Source organism: Haplochromis burtoni, unplaced genomic scaffold (assembly GCF_018398535.1).
Source record: "Haplochromis burtoni strain Fernald_Lab_line unplaced genomic scaffold, NCSU_Asbu1 Contig_236, whole genome shotgun sequence".
Classification (NCBI taxonomy): Eukaryota; Metazoa; Chordata; class Actinopteri; order Cichliformes; family Cichlidae; genus Haplochromis; species Haplochromis burtoni.
Genome location: NW_024582597.1, coordinates 882,743 through 900,583, shown reverse-complemented (window position 1 = coordinate 900,583; position 17,841 = coordinate 882,743). Strand labels below are relative to the sequence as shown.

Below are 17,841 nucleotides of genomic sequence, written 5' to 3'. Positions count from 1 at the left end.
TAATAATAATGCATTTTACTATTTTTTCAGTTTTTGTAAAACAGTAAATTTAAACATTCTAATTTGGTTTGGATAACAACAATAATTGTATTTTAACATTAAAAATATAACTCTAGTTAAGGAGTGTGTGTACTGATGGATTAACCACTACAGAAACATAAAAAAACATCTTTGGTAATTACCACTAATTTTCATTTAGTAAAGCTGTGGGATAAAGATTACGTTGTGAGGTGGTCGAATACATTTTTTAAGCAATGTAACTCACTTGAAATAATAATAATGTTGACATATCAACATTACGTCCAGTTGTTATCAGGGTATTATCAGGGCGGCACGATGGCGCTGTGCACTGTTGCCTCACAGCAAGATTCTACCACCTGGTCGAGGCCTTTCCCTGTGGGGAGTGCATGTTCTCCCTGTCTTTGTGTGGGTTCTCTCTGGGTACTCTGGCTTCTTCCCACAGTCCAAAGACATGCAGTTAGTGAGGTTAGGTTAATTGGTCATTCTAAAATGCCCATGCGTGTAAATGTGAGTGTGAACCTGAGTGTGATTGGTTGTTTGTCTCTGTGTGTTAGCCCTGTGACAGACTGGCGACCTGTCCAGGGTTTATCCTGCCTCTCGCCTTAGTAGCTGGGATAGGCTCCAGCGACCTGGTGACCCTGAAAATGATAAGTGGAAGAGAATGGATGAATGGGTTGTCATATCCATGGCTTTTTTTCCCCTTCCCAGTGGTGGAAACAAGTTTTCATATAATAAGCCACAATAAGTGAAAATCTCCTGTGGGTTAAAAGTCAAATAGCAAAAGTCAAATGTGATTATTTGTTCAATAGTTTCTTATCTGCGGAATCTGTGAGGAAAAGAAAAAAAAACTATCTTAGAAGAACTTTTTCAGGAAGATAACCAATCTGTCTGGCAACCGTACACATCGACTGAATGTGTTGAACAAGGCCAGATGTCATACCGTATATGTTGGACAACATCTGGGCTACCTAGCATTTGTTAGTCACACAACTTGGCTGTAAATGCCAAAATTCAGGACGGTACCTGGGACGGGTATAAACTATAAAAGTTTTGGGTTTTTAAAAAAATAAATAAATAAAAAAACATACTTGTTAAAAACACTTGTTAATATATTCATCAGACCTCTGGTAATTTTGAAAATCTATTATATGTGTCATCTTTTCAGAGATGTCCAAGATTTTGCATCTAATTGTATCTGCATTGTTAACAGTGTCTTATTTGTCTTTGACTATCACTAAACTTTGCTTTGTATTCTGCACTTAAATGTTTAAACCTTTGATTTTATCCCCAATCAACATCTCAGGTGCCCCAGTGTTTTCTGTAGTAGCACATTAAACTTTATGTATTAAGAAACAGGAGTAGGTTTTCTAATATATATGTGCAAGGAATTTACTCCATCAGTGGTGGATACAACTCATGAAGACACTGATATCAAAAACATTTTGGTCTTTTATTTCGGGAGATTTCATTAAGTAGACAAACAGTAGTTGAACATTTTGACAGACGTCTCCCCCTGGTGTTTGTAATGCAGGGAGGATGGGCACCCAGCAGGAGATTTTCTTGTAGTTATATTTGGTCCATGTGCAATTCTTGATTTGTTTTTCTTGGTTTATTGTCACAGTATTTAATATACATAGCTGGCAGTGTACAGAGACTGTGTGGAGGCCTGGCCAGCTGCACCGGTGGGCTTGTACTCTCCTTTGGAAGCCAGGCCATTAATCTGAGGGGAAGAGCAGAGGGGGAGGAAAAAAATACAGGACAAAGTCAAATTGGAAAGTTAATTATCAGCCAAGTTACTTGTGTCACATTAGCGTAAGACTAAATAGAACGGGGGGGAAAAAACCAACAACAATCATTTACTAGACAGTGTAAAGTTGGGCAATGCAAGATAAGCATTATTTGACAGCCAGTTCAGTAAACAGTCCTCAGCAAATTGATAACACTCGTTAATAGTGTCTACCGAGGATCAGTACTACTCATTCACCTTGGCTCTGGTGATGAAAGTTTGCTGTGTGGCTGCCTTGTTTTCAGCTTTGCCCTTCCAGGCAGCAAGAGCAGAAGCCTGGAGTGCACGACCGTAAGAGAAGGTCAGCTTCCAGGGACGGTGCAGAGGCACCTGATTGATGGCGTTCAGGTTGACGGAGGCCTCCTCTTCACTCTGCCCTCCGGACAGGAAGCAGATGCCTTTAAAGAAACAGAAAAATAGTGTCATACTCATAATCAAATGAACTGCTCTGCACCTTCCTTAACTGTAATGTAAAAGCTGTCCTCATGCCACTTACCAGGCACTGAGGCAGGCACGGTCCGCCTCAGAGCAGTCACTGTAGCCATGGCAACTTCCTGAGGGGTGTACTTCTTAGTGCAGGAGTGTCCAGCAGTGACCATGTTGGGCTTCAGCAGAGTGCCCTCCAGGTACACATGGTGGTCAGACAGAGCCTTGTACACTGCAGCCAGGACCTAAAGATGACCCGGCAGATTTATTACTAGACATCCTTCCCATCTTATGTACTGGGAATATCCTTTGCTGCTGGTGGTCTTGCTTACCTTTTCTGTGGCGTACTGGCAACGCTGAAGGTCATGGTCTCCATCAGGCAGGATCTCTGGCTCCACAATGGGCACAAGGCCATTCTGGTGAATACAAGTTCAAATGAATGACTAGAATTTACCCAATTTGTCAGCCTTTTATGTAGAGCAATTTGCTATACACGCACCTGTTGGCAGATACTGGCATATCTGGCGAGTACATTGGCGTTCTCTGCAATGGCAAGAGCTGATGGGCAGCCATCTGAGATCTTGAGCACACACCTCCACTTGGCAAAGTCACAGCCGTCCTTTTTGTACTGGGCACAGCGCTCTGAGAGGCCATCAAGTCCTAGAGAAGCCAAAGAACATTAGCAACCCCGTCTTTGAAAGGCTTATTCTGCATCATTGTGATGAGATTTGCAGAGAAATGCACAAGGTGTTGAATCCGCGTTACCTTGTGTGGTGGTCTCTCCATCTGTTCCCATCAGACCAGCTGTGCCTTTGTCCACCTAAAGCAAGAAAATGCAAACATGTCAGCAAATTCTAAAAAAAACTTTATCTCTGAGATTCAAAGGATCAGACCACTGCTTGCTCTTCACCTTGATGCCAACAACAATGCCCTTTTCCTTGACGAGCTGGGGGAACAGCTTCCCACTGTCTGACTTCTGGTAGAGTGTCTCGTGGAAGAAGATGATGCCACCCACGCAGTTTGAGAAGGAGGCATCAGAGGAGAAGAGGATGTCACGGAAGCTGCGGCGGTTCTCCTCGGTGTTCTCCACGTTGATTTTCTGGAGCCGCTTCGCCATGGTGCCTTTAAAGAGAAACACAACACAGAAAATAATTTCACCTGCATGCACAGCATTTACCTCTCAGCATTGAGTATTAAATAAAAGGGTGGCTCACCTGTTGATTCATCTGCAGCCAGGATTCCCTTTCCTGGAGCCACGATCCTCTGAGCAATGTCAGAGAGCTCCCTCTTCTGCTCCGGAGAAAGGGATGGGAACGGATGAGTCATCCTAAGAGAAATAACAATACAGTTTTTTTGGCAGGTGTTTGGAAAGTCTTCAACCATTAGTGGTACGAGGAATATTTAATCTTGTTTTCCATCTGACACAAAATCCAACAACATTCTGTTCTCCTTCAACACATCCAAGGTTAAAAATTTGGCTTGAAGGGTTGAACTTTGGCCTACAAAACACAACTGCTCCCTTTCATTGTGCAACATGTGTTCAAAGTTCACCCGCAGTTTTGGTCTAGAAGTTTTTGCAGTGCTGTCAGCAAATAATGCATTAAACAGGCCCATGTCATAGCCAATAATCAAGAACATCGCTTGCAAAGAATAAAGTAAGCGATCGTAAAAGACAGGCTGAACTTAGGCGCTTTTCAAATATTTGCGCACATCCAAGCATGCGCTCTGACGGCCATCTGCAGAAAACAGGTTTATGTTTGCCAAGCCTTTCAAAGTAAAATAGCCTCTAATGTATGATGCAAAGGAAAGTGAACTTCCTAAATGAACCGTGTACCGTGTTCACACACAAATTATAGCACATTAAAACTTGCTACTTCAATCAGTAAACCCGCAGAGGCTTACTAATCCAACCAAAAATTCTAGTCTGCAATTTATGACAATCTGCAATATCGCAAGTGTGCAAGAGTAAAACAAAACAACTAGTCTTACTTGACAGTTTTGTTAAACAGCGACGACAACTGACGTGGCAGATAAGCCTCTACAGACCCAAAGCAGCAACGACACTGACACACAACCCGAAAAGTGGCTGAAAGGGGGCATTTAAAGGCTGTCCGGATCCACGGAGTAGGAGGTGCTCGTGATGTGGCGGGGCGTGTGTAACCCGGATAACTGCAATTGGCCCGTTTAGGCCCACACGGGGGCGGTCATTTTTTATGACTATGTTCTTATCGGGTAAGTGGAAAACAACAGGGGAGCGATGTGTGTAATAAAAATCGAGGTCTGCCTGTATGCACGCACCGGCATGCACTCATCACATGATCAAGAGAGGGGCCCCTCTGTCTCTGCTCACAGAGCTGCACACTGACAGATGCTGAAATGCAATGTGAGCCGCTGGCTGCAATGTTGCATTTCAGGTTTGTTTTTGTATTTCCTGGTGAAAATGTGAGTCGCAAAAGCATTCGATGAACTCTTCAGTTCTTTTTTTTTTGCGTCGAATTTCTACATTTCTGCACGTTTATGTCTGAGAGAGTTGTGTGTGTGTGTGTGTGTTGTGTGTGTGTGTGTGTGTGTCTGAGGGGGGGGGTGTGTCATAAAAGCCACATCTCATATTGTGGAGAGTTTTTACATTATTACACGCAGAGACCACTGGTGCACCTCCACGTCCTTTTTCTTTTAAATCTGCTCGATTTATCTCATCGTGTTTTAGTTTGAGGTTTGGAAACAAGTAATATTCAGTTTCTTTCATTAAAAGTCACGTATATGTGCCAAGTGCGTCACAGTGCGTGATAATCACGTCATGGATAGACAGTTTCCTTATCAGCTGCTGAAAGTGTTCCAAAAAGCTTTTGTGTTGGGGGAGTTTCTTGTGACCACCAGGCAATAGGTGACCTCATCAGATAGCTGTATTTGAACTCATGGCTGGAATGGATTTTAAACTCAGGATTAACTACATGCCAGTTTTTACACAATCCGGACTCTGCACATTGAGCAATTTGCCCTTTGATATCTCTGATCGAGATCATTCTTTGTTCACGAATCCAATTTTAGCTATTATACACAGGATCATCACATACATGCATGTTTATTATAGATAATACTGCTTATCTCGCATAACATTAATGAAAAATATTGGACAGGAGAAATTACCCTTTGGTTGTTACCCTTTGACTGCTTGGTAATGACTCCAGTATCAATTCTGCTTTAGAAAGACACAGAGCAGTCTCAATTTGTGTTATAACATTTGGGAACTTGTACATTAATGCATGAGTTATGTATTAATAACCATTTGATTGCAGAAATTATTCAGCACGTCTTGGCTCAGAAATCTGGGTGTCATTTTTGTCTGTTCAGTGTCTCTTGAGCAATCATTCCAAACAGCTGGTTAGGGGCTGTTTTCCTAATTTAAGGAGTATTTCAAAACTCAGACTGCTGGTGTCAAAGGCTTTTATCTCTTCTTATTTGGATTATTTTGATTTTGATTTTTTTTTTTTAACTTGTTTTAGCAAATCACCCATTGATCTTTCCCAGACTGTTAAAAATGTTGCACTAGGACTTTTAACTAGCACCAACTAACACGCCCTTTTTGGCTTCTCTTCATTTGTTGCCAGTAAATTGAAGAATTTGTTTGAACATTTTAGTTGGAGCTGCTTCCTGGGATAATAGGTCATCAGGTCAGAGGTTGCTGCAGACCCCAAGCACTCAATCTGGTTTTCGATGTAGCGAGGACCAAGGTTGTACAATTTTCTTCCATTGTGAGGGTTGCACCCATGAAAAACTTGCCCAGTCTTCTTTGCCAATGCCAAATGGCTTATTCTGTGACCAACACAACCGCATCAGTTGTCTTGCAACAAATGTGCGCAGCCCACATACTCAGCTCTGCTGCTCAACCCACAAATTTGTTTTCCTTACAGATTCATGACCCTTTGAAGGGAATTAAACTTTCCAAGAGTATAAGATTTATTGCCAAGAAGCATTGTTACAAAAAGAAATAGTTAAACACCTTCCCCTACCTTTTGTAGTAAGTTTGTCTCACACCATCCCTTCTATGACACCAACCTTCTCATTACAGCCATGGTCTTCTTCTTTCCCTCCTCCCTGACACCTCCATCTTCAACATCCTTTGTCCAGTATGTCCACTATCCCTCTTCTCTGCATGTCCAAAGCATCCACCAGCCATGCCTCTCTACATTCGTCTCGAAACTACGCAACCTGAGCCCTCGCTTTAATTTCTCCATCCATGCTTTGTTTTTTCCTCCATCCCACTGAAAATCTGAACATCTTCAACTCATTTTCAACTGTCCAGCTCAGCCTCCTGTCTTTTCTGTCAGGTCCATCATCTCCAAACCATACATCATGGCAAGCTCATCACTGTCTCGTAAATGTTCCCTTTCACTCTCGCTGCTATTGAATTTGCTCGTGAAATTAAACATTTCGAATGAATTTTAATCAGATCAAATCAGTTAATAGTGATTGGCTTATGGGCAATTGTGCAACATGTATGACGTTTTATTTGATAATTTTTGAATGTAGAGTATCAGACAGTCTACAAGTGTGGTGAAGGAGAGTTCGCAGATTTACAAGATGAGACCTGCTACGCTGTATGGTTTGAAGTTGATGGCACTAACAAAAATAAAGGAGGCCAAGCTGAAGATCTTACAATTCCCTTTGGGAGTCACCAGGAGGACCAACATTAGAAACGAGTGTATCAGAGGGAGAAAGATTGAGCAGTTTGGACATGTGCATCTTATTGGACAAAAGATGCTTAATATGGAGTTGCCAGGCAGAACGATAAGAGGGGAGACTACAGAGAGGATTAATGGATGTAGTGAAGGAGGACATGCAGATGCTTGGTGTGGCAGAAGAGGTTGCTAGGTATAGGGTGAGATATTGGTGTTGGGTGACTCTAACGGGTGGACTCAGTAGCAAAACCACACACAGGCTCGGGGGTTGCGCTGAATGCTGTTTTATTTACAGTTATAGGGGATATTTACAAGGGAAGGGGCTATTTACAGTGATCGGGTAAACGAGCGAGGACCGAGAGGGAATGAAACAGAGCAGGAGGATGGGTGGCGCACTGGAGTGACTTGATACACAGAAAATACAGACGCGGGCGGTGATCACAGCCAGAGGCGAGGTAAATCTCTGTCATAGACAAACTCCAAAAGAACAGGCAGGCGAGCAGGCGGCGGAACAAGCTAGTGCAGGGGGAAAACGGGCAGGGAGACGAAGCCTGAACATAAAGCTCAAGCAGCGTTAATCTAGAGCAGGGGTGTCAAGCTCCAGGCCTCGAGGGACCGTGCTCTGCAGGTTTTAGATCTCACCCTGGGTCAACGCATACATACATCCCAATAGAAATCCAACAAACACTATACAGAGTAAGGATGACGGGACTATTAATGAACTTTTTATGGATATCAGCACGTTATGATGTCAGGGGAAATGAAGTGGCAGATAATGCTGAAAATGAGGCCACTGGAAAAAGATTAGTGGAGTTAATTATCAGCTTTGGTAAAAATAAAAATAAAAATAAAAAAAAGAAGAAAGAAATAAGAAATATATTAAAACAGAAAATGACGGAGAGATGGCAAAAAGAAAGGACGATGGTTTTATAAAATTGGATTTCATTGATTTACTTAGAAAGTTATCAGGCGATTTTTAATTAAAATTTGCATGATAGGATCGAATACTTTAGTGAGGACTCGGTTCACACTCCATACCAATTGGTGGCGGCAATGCACCAGTTCGTTGTTTGCCATCCGCCAGCACAAAGAAGAGAAAGAAGAAGAAGCCGGACGCGTCCCTTTGGTGAATTTGCGCCCTCCGTGGCAGCAGGGGGCGCACTGCCAAGTTAGCTTTAATCCATCATGACTGTGGAAACTTCCGTTTCCGAGAGCCAGGGAGCCGCAACATCAACATCCACAGACAGATTCAGTTAATAGCTTAAAAGTCTTAACGTTAAAAGCGGTAAGGTTTCTGTTAGCTGTAGCTGTTGTTGACAGTATTACAGAGTAGTTGCACCAAAGTACGGGATCAGAATGAAGTTGATCGGCATTTAAAGCTGGCGTTAGCAAATGGCTAACGTTCTCCTAACCTTACAGTCACTCATTTAATCAGACTGTTGGTGAATTGAAATGTTACGAGGTCATTTGGGTTTGTTTCTTTCCTCCTCCCATCTCTTTGGGCGATATAGTATCAGAATAAGCACTGAGAGAGTTACCTGATATCATTTGATCTAGCTGGCTTTGTCGTTTACCCAGTTACTTTCATTTGAGACACACAGTTTCCTTCGGTTAGAATGAGAATTTTTTTATTCCTGTATTTGTTTCAGGAGTCCGACGATGTCGGGGCAAAAGCGTCCTGCCGACCCCAGCGGCCCTTCGTCCTCCGGTGCGCCGCCAGAGAAGCGCAGGGAGCGTGAAGGAGAGGACGGAGGTGCCGGAGTCAGCGCCGCGGCCGGAGGGAGCACCGCGGTGGAGACTGTCATTAAACTGGGAGGGGTGTCCAACTCTGTGAGTCCTCATCTATTATCCACTCTACCCTTAATATATCTATTAGCAACCGTCTTCTCGTATTGTGGATAAGTTTTCTTCTTTGTGCAGTCATGTTTCAATCAAATCTTTTTTAGGAAGAACAAGACATCAAAGCTCTCCAGACTAAGAACAGAAAGTTGGGAGAATCTCTCGATCAAAGACAGGTAAATTCATTCCCCGGTGTTGTTTTCTACCTCATCAGACTGTAGAAGCTGCACTTGTTTCTTGTCTTGTTAATCTAAAAGCTTTTGATCTGTTATCTTGTTGCGTGCAGGTGATTGAGGATGAACTTCGAGAGCGAATTGAGAGATTGGAGACCCGGCAAGCAACAGATGATGCCAGTCTTCTGATCCTGAACAGATACTGGAACCAGGTGACCCCTCTGTCAAAAATGATCATTAACAAATATCTTCTGTATGAAGATGTAAAATTCCAAATATTATGCTGTTTGGTCTCTTTCAGTTTGATGAAAACATTCGGCTGATCATCAGGCGTTACGACCAAGCAAGCAGTGAGCCTGAGAAATCTCCAACGGGTGAGGGGCGGAGCCTGAAGCCAGAAACTCCAGAACCCGATGGCGACTCCAACCAGGAGAGAGCCAAGGACCGAGGTAAGAACAGAACTTGCCAACGAATCATCACTCTGAAAGCAGTGACATTAAAAAAACCCAAAAACGGAATCTGTTATGTGGCTGTCATCCAGGCCACCAAGGAGAGACAAACAACTCCTTCCTGGCCACGCTGGCTAGCAGCAGCAGTGAGGAGATGGAGGCAGAGCTTCAGGAGAGGGTGGAGTCTAGCCAGAAGCAGGCTACCCGTGTCCTGGAGATCTATGAATCTCTGAAAAGCACCGTGGCTCAGCTCAAGGCTGAGTTGGACTCTGGAGCTGGTGAGATTCAATGTTTTGACGTTTTCTGTGAAGAGAGTTTTTCAGTGAGACAATGAGATTAAATGTGCGTGCATCAGGTTTTCTTTAAATGTGATGCTGTTGCTTTTCATTCCAGGGGGCAGTCTGTGGCTGGTAGCATCCAAACTGAACACTCTCCTGACCAGTGAAAACGAGCGGCTTCAACAGCTGACGGAGGACCTCAAACAGAAGTACACACACATGACGAGCGAGGTATGAACTGCGTCTTGAACTGGATTAATCCTCAGATCCAACTAACTTTTACACTTTTTAACACTTGTTTTGAAGATGATATAAACTTCTTGAATGATTTGGTCATAAAGACTTGATTTTTTTTTTCTCAGTAGTTAATTCTTTGGGTTTTTTCTGTGTCGCTTAGTCCCGGCTTCTGGCACGGGCGGCTAACAAGGCCGACCAGCGCGTCAGCGAGGTGCAGGCTTTGATCGAGGAGTTGCAGTGGGACATGGAGAAGATCCGCCGGCGGGAAAACAGACTGAACGCACACTTGATCGAGATACTGGAGAGGGTGAGGATAGCGCAGGAGGATTAGAAGCAGGGAAATGTCAGGAGATTATTTGTATGTTGTAACACTTCCTGTGTACTCCAGGTAAACAGCAAAGGCTACAAAGTGTGTGGAGAGGCCAGCAGTGTGTGTGGGACCATCACTATTAACAAGAGAAAGGTAGGATTCCCTTTTAAAGTTAAAGAGCAGCTTTTTGGACAGCAAAAAAACTATAGCGTGAGCATTTTTGTACTTTTCCTTGACACAGTTTGAGGAGATGAACAGTGAGCTGGAGGAGAACAGAGAGCTGGCGGAAAATCGTCTCATCGAGCTGCAGAAGCTCGAGCAAGACCTGCAAAATGTTCAGCAGGAGAACGGCAGCATGAAGGTGCTCGCACTGAACACAGCATTGCTTTGACATTCGTTTTAGTCGCTTGTGATTTATGAGCACTTTTAAAGTCCACTTTCATGAAACCAAACAACAAAACTGCTAACCATCGTGTAAAAAATGCTTTTTACTGGAAGCTAATTAAAAATGAGTGGATTCACATGAGTGTAACAGAAATGTGAGGAGGTGAAGTCAGTTTTTACACCAGAGTCTTTCTGATGAACCTCAAAAATGTGATGGAAATTATTCAGCAGCTAATATTTTTCTCTCTGTTTTGTTGACTTTTCTCATTACCTCTGTTTTGCTCAGACGGAGCTGCTGAACCGGGCTGAAAGCTTGGTGAAAGAAACCGCAGAGTATCGCTGTCTGCAGTCACAGTTTTCTGTGCTCTACAACGAGTCTCTGATCCTCAAGGCTCAGTTAGATGAGACACGCGCTCGACTCAACACCACGAGGACGGCACGGCTACGACAGCTCGAGCACATGGAGGTAGGTTGTGTGTTTGGGCGGTTTCGTTTGTCTTCGTCACACCTCGTCTTACTCTCATCTTCTCTGTGTGCAGAATGATGAGGTGACTCTGCAGAGGAAGGTGCGCACAGAGGTGTTTCAGTTGGAGGACACACTGGCGCAGGTCAGGAAAGAGTATGAGATGCTGCGCATCGAATTTGAGCAGACTCTTGCTGCCAATGAGCAAGCAGGTAACTGATGGAAGTTTTGACATTAAAAGTGAATGAGATGCATTATTTGTATTTGAACCAAAACCTTCACCCTTGACTTCCTCTTACTTCATTCAGGTCCCATTAATAGGGAGATGCGACACCTGATCAGCACGTTGCAAACTCACAACCAACAGATGAAGGGAGAGGTGGTGAAATACAAGTTGAGACTTAGAGAAGCGCAAGCTGAGCTCAACCAGGTAAGTGAGATGGAGGCAAGAAGAGAAATGAAACAATGATGGCGTGCTTTCACAGTCACATCTTTTGGGTGAAGTGAAGCAGAACATGATGGCACAATCTGTTACCCTCATAGGTTCGTGCTTCAAAGGGCAACGCCCCCCTCCAATCTCAGTCCAGCACAGAGATGGATGTGAAGGAGGATATGACTTCTCCATCAACGCTAGCTGTTTCTGGGGAACCTGTGGTCAAGACGGAGCCTGACAATGGCTCCTCCACACCCAGCAGCACAGGTAACTCCCAGCTTAGCTAACTAATTCTAAAACTGATCTCATTTTATGTAGCTTTATTTTAGATAGCTTTTTATTTTTTCGCTAATTAGCCTGTCCCAGTTTACAATTCCTCCATGGCTTTCTCGCATCGTCTTTCTACAGGTGCCTCAGTGAAAACAGAGTCTGGTATAGAGCTCGAGGCAACTATAAAGGAAGAGGAGAAGGAGGAGAAGAAAGAGAAGGAAGAAAAGAAAGAGAAGGACATTATAAAGAAGGAGGAAAAAGAGAGAGAGAGGGAAAAGGAGAGGGAGAGGCCGACCCGGAGCAGCGGGAGCAGCAGCAGCAGTAGCAGCAGCATGATAAAGGAAGAGAAGGAGAAACCAGGGAGCAGCAGCCAGGCAGAGGAGTTGGCCGGGGAGCGTCTCTCTATGGTTGGAGGGTCAAAGAGGAAGGAGATGGAGCAGCTGAAGATCGTCCGCACAGAACTCAAGTAAGATACATTAGTGATTTTTATTTATTTATTTTAAGCTGTGTCAGAGATTATTCATCCATGCAGGATTTTTTCTGCTTTTTTTTTTTTTGCACACACATAAATTAAAATTATACATTATAAAGAGACATATGACCAAGAATTTGGAAGCTGGAAAAATATTGTAAACTGTAAGTACTCAAACAGCCCATTATCATATTTTTTGTTTCCTCAATCTGATTTTGGAGGGCTTGATTTCAGTGTTACACCTTTGTGTTCATATTTTCATATTATAGTATTATATATATGCTTCATATGTCACAATTGTCAGAGTACGGTGGAAACATGTTTACTTTCGTTGTTGTTGTGGATCTTTTGTTCTGCGGGTCAGCTTCAGGCTGCAAACGTCATGTGATTCTTTGAATCAACAGCAGTAGCACTCACTAAATGATGAGCTCTTCATTATACAGCAGGTAAACAAAGAATGTTGACATGTAAAACATGGGTGAACGGTCTTTTTGTTGTATATGGAGCTAGCATAGTTTGAGAAACTCCTTTGACTGTGTGTTGTGTGTTCGTTTAGGTGATAGTTTTGTTAAATATTCTCACTGTGGTTGTGCAGGAAAGCCCAGGAGTCCCAGCGGGAGATGAAGCTGCTGTTGGACATGTACCGCTCAGCACCCAAGGAGCAGAGGGACAAGGTCCAGCTCATGGCTGCAGAGAAGAAGACCAAGTCTGAGGTGATCAGCGCTGCACAATGCAGGCGTTTTGTTAACATGATCGGCAAAGTAGTGGAAGTGAATCTGTTTGGTCCACTAAGACGTTTCTGGCTTGATTTTTATGTATTTTTTTTACATGGATGGATGGAAGCAGGTAGTAATGTGCTTTGGGCTTCCCGTATAAATGTCCTGGTTTCAGGCAGAGGAGCTGCGGCAGAGGCTGAGGGAGCTGGAGGAGAGGGAGAGGAGGGAAGGCAAGAAAATGGCTGATGAAGAGGCTCTGAGGAAGATCCGTTCTGTGGAGGAGCAGATCGACATCCTCAACAAGAAGCTGTCCATAGCTAAACAGGTGCGGGACCTCATAATTTAGTTTTTACTCTTAAATACCTCTGCCTGGTTCTCTTCTTCCAACACTCTCGCCTCCTCCTGTAGGAGGAAGACGCTCTGCTGAGCGAGATGGACGTGACGGGCCAGGCTTTTGAGGACATGCAGGAACAGAACATCCGCCTGATGCAGCAGCTCAGAGAAAAAGACGACGCCAACTTCAAGCTGATGAGCGAGCGAATCAAGTCCAACCAGATCCACAAGCTGCTGAAAGAGGAGAAGGAGGAGCTCGCCGACCAGCTACTTACTTTAAAAACTCAGGTGAAGCACAAGGCGACTGCAGCACCCATGTGCGCCCCCCACCACGCATAGATTAATTGCTAATTAGTAATTGAATATAGTTAATTACTTTCTTTTAATGCACTGTGCATCATAGTGGTTTGTAACAAACATGGTAAAAACTGTTTCTGCTGAACAGTTTCCTGCTTTGTTCTTTTTTTTTTCTTTTTCTTTTTTTTTTTAAATAAAAGGGATTTCTTGAAATCGTTGTTTGCGCTGTACCTTACAGGTCGATGCCCAGCTGCAGGTGGTGAGGAAGCTTGAGGAGAAGGAGCGCCTCCTGCAGGGCACCATCAACACTGCTGAGAGGGAGCTGGCACTTCGAACACAAGCCCTGGACATGAATAAACGCAAGGTAACATATTGTTCCGTATGAAGGGGATAAAAGCCGAGGTGAAGGGCAGGAGAAAACCTGCTTGTCCAGGGATGGCAACCACTCCGAATGGCTACTCACTGTGAAGCCTTTTCGTCTGACCTGACCTCGAAGGAAACAGAAGTCCATCGGAGGCCCAGCCTGTTGAGCTGAGCAGTCAGTTTTTGAGATTGTTATGTTGCCTTGGTACCTTCTCAAGATGTGCCAAAAAATCCTAGAGCCTTACAGCGAAACAACTTTTAACAAACAACAGTTGCACAGTGTTTAAATGGATCAGCAATCAGCACCTTATAGACCCTCTGTGGTTTATCTGCTCAGTGTGCTGGAGAGTGGAGGCACTGCTGACATCAAAACTGGCATATCGCTTCCCGACGAACCCCCGCGCACATTTGCCCCCTGGAAATTTTATGATCTTTATTGTTTATTTCATATACCAGCTCATCCTAAATGATATCGAGCACTCAGGTGATACTGATGTAGGCGTTGCCCTCCTACGGGGAGGAGGAGAACACACCAATGCTTGATTTCTTCCTAAACTGTTGTGAGCAGTCAAATCTTGTCTATTGATTTTTAGCTGCAGGCTTCTAACAATACATCTTTCACTGGAAAGTGCCTTTACATTGTGCTTGATCATATGTAAAGCTTAAATAATGTGATAAAATGCCCTGTGACTATGCTGTAAATCAAATTTCCCTAAGAGGGCAGAATCAGAGCTACAAAATGAGCTCCTATTAAGGAATTTAAGCTTCCTTAATGCTATTTAGATGTACATAGTTAAAGTAAATAATAACTAAAATCACTTTCACATGCTGTACTGTGTGTGCACAGTGGAGTGCATGGGATTAGAATTTCCCCACTGACAGCTCTCATCCTCCTTCAGGCTCAGGAGTCGGCTTTGCTTTCGGAGGAGGTGCGAACTCAGCTGGAGCAGGTTCAGCAGAGGCTCAAGCTGGTCAGAGAGGAGGTCGTTGAGAACAGCATCTCCAGGGAAAAGGAGTCCTTCAATGCGCGACGAGCACAGGTACGCAAATCACCAAGTTTCAGTAAACACGGCAGTTTGAAATGCCGTCACATAATCATATGCACTGGGATTACAGACTTTAAAGCAATTTTAACTATACTGCTGAAAACAGCCCTACATGTTGATCCTCCACAGCTCTCCTGTATCAGATTGTACCATAAATCTAAACTGGATTTAAAACAATTTAATTTTCTGTCATAAGACTTTCGAGATGACTTTTTCTCAAAATACACAACATATTTTCTAATCCCTAATTGGATTTGTTTCCTCTATAATTCCAATATTTCCATTATGTTTCCCCTCCAATGAAACGGTGAAAACTTCTCACATGACTGTTAATGCCACTTAATAGTCTCTTTTCCACGAGTACTTACTCTACTCTATGGGACTCGGCTCGGCTTTGATCGTTTTCCATTGCGATCGAGTAGCACCTTAAGGTGCTTGGAGTTGTTATAGCAACGCAGCTGCGACAAAAAGCGGCACAACAGAGAAGGACGTCGAAGCGAGGGTATACTTGCTGCTAAATCAAGGGTAAACATCTGCACCCGGTGGTTTGAACATGGTGTCTTTTGAAAGAGTTGCTCTCATGACTCTTTAAGTGACGCCACTGACTGGCCAATCAGCAGCATGCAGTCTGTTGATGTCACATTTTTGGATCGCCTTAGATTGCTTTGAACCCAGCAGAGCAGATATTAAAAATGACCTAATGGAAACCCCTGAAAAGTCGAGTCGAGTTAGTACAAAAGGGCTATAAGACTATTATAGTCATAAAGTCTGTTGTTAGATGAGCCCAAAATATAGGGAGTGTCTCCTGTCACTTACAGCTGTTACATCTCCCCATTGTGTTTTTTTCCAGGAGGACATTTCCAAACTGAGGAGAAAGATTGAGAAGGCCAAGAAGCCAGCCGAGAAAATCAGCAATGGAGACGATATTCTAAATGAAGAAATAAATGATTATAAGGTGGGTTTAGGTGGTGCAGAAGGTAACTGTTTTCATTCAGTCACAGCACTGAGTTTAGAGTGTTTGTTCATTTTAAACTTTTTAAAAACAATCAGCTGTCACACAGTCAACAAAACAAATATACACTTTACAATGCGGGAAGACACAAAGTCTCACAAGAATTAGACATTTTGGGAAAAAACATTTATTTCATGTCTTGGATAGTTTTAAGGTAGATGAATTATTGCTGCTAATTTAGGAGTTGGGGCCTCCAGTCAGACCCTCAGCTTGGCATAAAGTCCTGCAGCAGACTAGCCTGGCTCTCAACGAAGGTGATCCGATGAGTCTGCCAGAACACTTAAAGCTCAGTGATGTGTGTATTGCATCTTTAGTGTAGAAATTGCAGCATTCGCAGGAGGTTATGTCTTTTAGACACTCTGGGAAGTTACCAGTCTCAACCAAGATAAAGCACAGCAACATAAACTCCTTTGCTTCTGTTCCCCATGTGTTCAGTCTTTGTGCTAATCTGAGCTCACAGGTTGCTAGCTATAACTTCCTATTTACTATAAAAACAAAATGAGGCTAACCTTGTGGCAGAGTTTCTCCTCTAGCTCTGAAACAGTCCAGCTTTAAATCTGATGACCATTGATAACTTTATGATTCTAATGCTGAAAAACATCTGAGGTCAAACTACAGTCTCACCAACTGTGGGAAAAAATACAGGCAGATCCTGTTACACATAAGTAATGTCTCATGGCTGCAAGCAAAATCCATAAACAAATACACTGACAGGTGTTATAGCTGAGTGTGTTTTTGGGAGTGTGATCAGAGTCTTTATGAGGACAGAATAGAACAACTGGAATTCAGTGGATCTGTTAGAAAACAGACTTGCTCAAATTTCAGATTCCTATAGGCCTGTGATCACATTTGTCCAGATTTATCCCCAGAGGCAGTACATATAATTATGATCTGAGTCTTTAGTGATACACACCTGCTTTACAGGATTTCTGTTCTTCTAAGAGAGTGGTTGAGTGTTAAGTCTGGTTTGAGGGCTTCACTCCTGCCCTAGATATTCACTTCCACTCATTAGGAACCATTCAGTCGAGAAAAACAATGTTTTTTCAGTGCATTGTTCAAACCGTTCCTTCTCTCTCTCTCTCTACAGGCACGTCTTACGTGTCCGTGCTGCAACTCCCGGGTGAAGGATGCTGTGCTGACAAAGTGCTTCCACGTCTTCTGCTTCGAGTGCGTTAAGACGCGCTACGACACACGCCAGAGGAAGTGCCCCAAATGCAACGCGGCCTTCGGGGCCAACGACTTCCATCGCATCTACATCGGCTAAAAGCCACGCAGCTAAACTCGTGAGGAAGCGGGTCAGCGAGATGAGCTGGAGTAGAGACACTGCCTGGGGAAAAGGCTCAGCACGGCACTCACGTGCCCCCTCCTCCGATTATGTACTTCCCTTACACTCTGATGTGCAAGAGATTGTTGGTGAGGAGACAGTCGATGATTTCAGCTTTGTGTGGGCCGCAGTGATGCTTTGAAGTTTTTTTTGTTGTTGTTGTATTATTTTAACAATAACCGAAGCTTCTCTCATCCAGTGTCCACTAATTAACTTTCTTTTTTTAATGCTGGTGCAGACAGAGGCTTGTTTGTGTGCACTCATTTGAAAGCAGCCCATTAAACCAGTTATCAGAGAAACAGCAGTGCTGTGGATGTTGGTGTGTATGTACACTGTGAATGCCATTTTCTTTTCTTTTTTTTATTTGCCTGTTTTTGCTCAGTGCTGCCCTGAAACAAGCTGACTTGGTGCTGTATAATTGCTGTTCTGCTAGTTATTAAAATTACATGAAAACTGTTCTGCTTCTTCTTCGTTTTTTTATTATTAAAACCATGTGAAGTCTTAACGTTTGATCCTGCAGCATTAAAATA

The 17,841-nt window shown here is 43.4% G+C and overlaps 2 protein-coding genes across 2 annotated transcripts; one reads left to right on the top strand and one right to left on the bottom strand.

Annotated features, from left to right (window-relative positions):
* Window positions 1-1,452: 1,452 nt before the first annotated feature.
* Window positions 1,453-4,368, bottom strand: aldob (aldolase b, fructose-bisphosphate). Its single transcript, XM_005937757.2, has 9 exons — window positions 4,223-4,368; window positions 3,448-3,560; window positions 3,144-3,355; window positions 2,999-3,053; window positions 2,733-2,893; window positions 2,566-2,649; window positions 2,304-2,478; window positions 2,006-2,205; window positions 1,453-1,741 (listed from the first exon to the last, which is right to left on the bottom strand). Exons 2-9 carry the CDS (start codon window positions 3,557-3,559, stop codon window positions 1,646-1,648), a joined length of 1,095 nt encoding a protein of 364 aa, XP_005937819.1. The 5' UTR covers window position 3,560; window positions 4,223-4,368; the 3' UTR covers window positions 1,453-1,645.
* Window positions 4,369-8,037: 3,669 nt separating this feature from the next.
* rnf20 (ring finger protein 20, E3 ubiquitin protein ligase) lies at window positions 8,038-17,767 on the top strand. Its single transcript, XM_005937756.3, has 22 exons — window positions 8,038-8,197; window positions 8,562-8,742; window positions 8,859-8,927; window positions 9,038-9,136; window positions 9,226-9,373; window positions 9,466-9,651; window positions 9,767-9,882; window positions 10,049-10,195; window positions 10,277-10,351; window positions 10,440-10,559; window positions 10,869-11,048; window positions 11,122-11,257; window positions 11,354-11,475; window positions 11,589-11,745; window positions 11,887-12,214; window positions 12,816-12,933; window positions 13,112-13,261; window positions 13,345-13,557; window positions 13,805-13,930; window positions 14,829-14,969; window positions 15,826-15,930; window positions 17,075-17,767. Exons 2-22 carry the CDS (start codon window positions 8,572-8,574, stop codon window positions 17,249-17,251), a joined length of 3,084 nt encoding a protein of 1,027 aa, XP_005937818.1. The 5' UTR covers window positions 8,038-8,197; window positions 8,562-8,571; the 3' UTR covers window positions 17,252-17,767.
* Window positions 17,768-17,841: the final 74 nt, after the last annotated feature.